Source organism: Belonocnema kinseyi, chromosome 1 (assembly GCF_010883055.1).
Source record: "Belonocnema kinseyi isolate 2016_QV_RU_SX_M_011 chromosome 1, B_treatae_v1, whole genome shotgun sequence".
Taxonomy (NCBI): domain Eukaryota; kingdom Metazoa; phylum Arthropoda; class Insecta; order Hymenoptera; family Cynipidae; genus Belonocnema; species Belonocnema kinseyi.
In genome coordinates this window covers 87,063,599-87,067,660 of record NC_046657.1, presented here as the reverse complement: position 1 = coordinate 87,067,660, position 4,062 = coordinate 87,063,599, and the positions used below count along the sequence as shown (strand labels likewise).

At 32.9% G+C, this 4,062-nt stretch overlaps 1 protein-coding gene across 4 annotated transcripts in view; it reads right to left on the bottom strand.

The window, feature by feature from the left end:
• The window catches only part of LOC117174804 (prolyl 4-hydroxylase subunit alpha-1-like), a 50,166-nt gene that overhangs the window by 5,269 nt on the left and 40,835 nt on the right, over window positions 1-4,062 (bottom strand). For 2 of the 4 annotated variants that reach the window (XM_033364184.1, XM_033364190.1), the window contains 4 exons: window positions 3,676-3,897; window positions 3,281-3,514; window positions 3,129-3,203; window positions 1,485-1,650 (listed from right to left, as the gene is read on the bottom strand). In XM_033364184.1, the coding sequence (XP_033220075.1) occupies window positions 1,485-1,650; window positions 3,129-3,203; window positions 3,281-3,514; window positions 3,676-3,897 (697 nt within the window). Of the gene's footprint in view, window positions 1-1,484; window positions 1,651-2,189; window positions 2,223-3,128; window positions 3,204-3,280; window positions 3,515-3,675; window positions 3,898-4,062 lie in introns of those variants that run through there. The other 2 variants (XM_033364198.1, XM_033364196.1) reach the window with 2 other exon arrangements.

The following is a 4,062-nucleotide window of genomic DNA, read 5'->3' as shown; positions in this document are numbered from 1 at the left end:
AATTAAAATTCGAAAATTTTTTCTAAAGCCTCCAGGGGACTTCGTTTTCGCACGAAAAAATTTTATGTGCCCTTATTGCATCCGGACCCACAATTGAGAATATTGAGCCAGTCTGAAGTACAACAGTTAAACAACGTGGGTGCAAGAAAGGGCAAACTGTCCATTGCTTATCTTGGCTACCGTAAGGCTTTCGATAACAAGAACCATGAGCTACTTATCAAGCTCCTTGAGTGCCTGAAGGTGCATCCAAAAGTATTAAGATACATGAAAGAGCTTATGCTCTTGTGCTGACAAGATTTGTCATAAGATCTGACAAAAGTAAAGTGACTACCAGATATGGTACATACAAGAGGGGGTCTTCCAAGTAGACTCCCTAAGTCCGATATTTTTCTGCATCTATCTCTTGCCGCTATTAATTGCGTTTGGAAGTCAAAGATTTAGATACCTATGTGGCGCGCCGAAGAGAGTGAGTAATGTGCCCACACGATTTTCATCTGGGTATATTACCGCTAGCAAATTGAGGCGAATTTAAGTTTGATCGCAAATTAGCCGAATCGAACTGATTTGGCCGATAATGGCATTAATTTGTGCTGATGCATATATACGAATTGACTCCCCTAAAAAAATTCTCTGAATTATCTGGGGGGGGGGGGTCTTTCAAATTATTATTTTCTATGTTAAGAACTATGGAAGAAGAAACACGCATTGTGGACATCGACTTTAGTACACGAGTATAGAAAGTGCAAAAGCGAAAGCGAGTGCTTCTAGATGAAGGCAAGTGTTGCAGTCTCGCGAGTAGTAAATACATTTTTACGAACGTGTATCACCTACTATTTTTGGCAACGCATGACCGAAAAAGTTTCATGCCAAAGACTGCTCCAAAATATTTACAAGAGCGCCTCACCTGTTATTTCAAAAACTCCTGGCAATGGAACGGAATCGCCAGGACCAAAATTGCTGGAACGATATTAAATTTTTTTAATGCTCTTAGCATTTTCAGAAAATATTTTTATAAAATTGATTAGCCGGGATTCATTTTTATTCGTACGCGTACTTTTGATGCCGACTTTAGTATCCGACTCAGTGTTGCAACCAAATGGTTTACGTAATTTTATGACAAATAACTATCTTTTATTAAAAAATTCGACTTATTATTGAACTGGAAAGAGAGCCGTGATCCATGAATTTCAATGCAATTTACAAAACGTTTTTTTTTCTAATTGCAAACTCACTGAAGGGATTGTAATATAGTGTAATTTGAACAATTACATGGTTTATATTCGGCGATTTTATAATTTAAAAAATATAAATATTGTGATGAAAGATTGGTAAATGGTTCAGAATATATAAGGGCATGTATATCTAGGCGATTTCAGTTCTTATTTGGTTCAAACAATATGCACACAAAACACACACACACACACACAAAATTGTATTTCATTTAAATCTCGCTTCTGTTGTAATATTTTAAATAAGAAACTTACTCCATTTTATTCCAGAAATTACTGGACATGCTCCATGCATAGTTAAAGTATCTCCTTCTCCATTTCGTTTAAGGTTGTACCATAAAACTGCGCTACCTTTTTTTGGCCATATGCTCAAATCTAACTTAGGAAACACTGTAGCGCCTCCTTCAGAGACGTCATTCAGCTAAAAAGTATGTTTTCTCTAGAGTTTTTTTTATATAATAAACATCTTCAAAGAATATTAATCTTACATTCTCTGACCTCACAATCATTAAATTCGCTTTTCTGGTGAAAAAAGGTGAAAGGATTTTCAAGGGTTTTAACGCACAAAAAATTTTAGGGAATTAATTTCTTCTTAAAGAAAAAATATAACATGTGTTGTTGTGGAAGATGATGAACTTTTGATGCGTTTTTCTCGAGAAGCGGGGTTTTGAAATTATAACTCGTTTTCCAATCGTGCGGGTTCGTCATAGGCTTGAAAAGTCAGGGATTTAATTGGATATATGCCTAAGGTCTTAAATCTAAACATCCATTGAAAGTTTTAAAAGCTTAATATTTTTAAGTTCCAGTTATTCAATTGCGCAATAGGGTGGTTGTATACAAAATTTTTGTTGGTGTTTGGCTATAAGCAAATGAATTTTCTGAAGTCTATTTTTCCATTTCAGTCTAAAATACGGAAGTTTGTCTTGAAGGACGTAAAATCAATCTCCACTTTTCTTCTCTGTTCGGTATAAGAGACGCAAAAACTCAAGGTGACTGTAATATTGAAAATATTAATAATTTATTTTTCAACTTTCTTTGAAACAAAGTATTTAAAACAAAAGTTTTTCATCATTGTAAGGAGTCGGAAATTTATTACTAAAAAATTCGATTGTTGTAAATCACGCAACGTACCTATTTTAAAAAATAACGTTTTGAAATTGAAAAGCATTCAAAATAAAGATTTTTATGCTTTTGAAATTTGTACGATATTAAAGACTTCAAGTATTAAAAAAAAAATTTTATTTTAAGTTAAATACTCGGCTATGTAAAACATTGATTTTCAAAACATTTTCAGAATTTACAGTACTAAATTTTAAATTTATGATTGATAGGACAAGTTTTCTACAAAAAATATATGGTATTCCCGGTCAAAAAATAAATTCACTATTATTTCCCGATTCTTACGGATTCCTGCGAATGTCTGGTCGTTTTCAGACAATTTTTGGATTGGACTGAACATGTTTCGAAAAAATTTGTGAATTACATTATAGTCAGGTGGCTTTGGACAAAATTCTGACTCTAAAATTTCTCAAAATTTGTTATTGAGGGCTACTTTGGAACAGTACAATTTTCAGTGGTTTTTTGAGATAATTCAACTTTACAACCTTTCTTTGTATTTATAATATTCAAGTTTTGAATATGAAATAATTTGCTTTTGAGTACTCTCAAATTCAAATTTGTTCTTCATTATTTTTATTTATTTAATGATTCTTTTTAAAGTAATACAAATGATAAATTGTTTAGTTTAAGAAAAACTAAAACTAAAAATTAAATTACAGGGATTTTTTGCCGAGTTTTAAGTGATTGATTTGTGGTCTCTTCGAGCAATTAAAAACAAAACTTTTTATCGTTTAAAAAAATAACTTCTTCAAATTCCTCCCATAGAATGTATACACTTACATAAAACAGAACCGTGGCTATACGATTTGCAATGCCCCTTTCTTTGAAATACGTGATGAAGTCGAGTTCCTCTTTCTGGAATGTTAAAAAGTTATTATTGTATCAATTATCTACTAGAATTACCTAGATTAGTTCATCCATAGCTTACTTACGTATATATAATCATTGTGTGGAAAATAAAAGCCTCCGATTTCATAATAACCTATTTGTAGTGGCTCTGCTGAGTTTGTTGTCAAACCTGTCATATGCTCCACTCGACGACTCAGAAGCTTCACGTGTTCGTGTTCACGATCATCAATCCAGGCAACTTGACCCATTCTCTCATAGGGAGTTTCATTTTTTAAATGTCCATCCTCGTCAAAATTTATCACTTCCGCAACTTCTAACTACATAAAATAAAATATCCTTCTGTTATTGTGTGTTGGAAATCGAAACCTAAAGTAGTTTGATAACTTTTAAACATTAGAAGTGCTGGACTGGATAAATTTCAACTGGATTCTTTCTTCTTATGAATAAGAATTAAGAAAAATATGAAAAGTCGACTAACCCTGGGCTTCGACAATCTTTGGAGAAGCTTTATTTCTTCTTCATAGATTACGTCATGGTATAAAACAATTCTAGGATCCAGAAAGACTTCTTCTTCTTTAAAGGGTGCTATTTTCAGAAAAGGAATACCATGATCGACATATCGGCATTTCAAATGTTTCTGAATATCCATATGTAGTAAAATTTCTCCCTTACAAAGGCTCGTGTACTTTGGGAATATATCCTAAAATGTTAAAATATAATATACCTGCAAAACATAAAAATTCCAATTTGCATAAAAATCTAAGAAATATATACGAGGGTGGATTGATAAGTTTCCGGCCTGACCAAGAGATGGCGCCACTAGGCCTACCTTGAGGTGGCGTTCTATAGTACCATCCTTAGATAG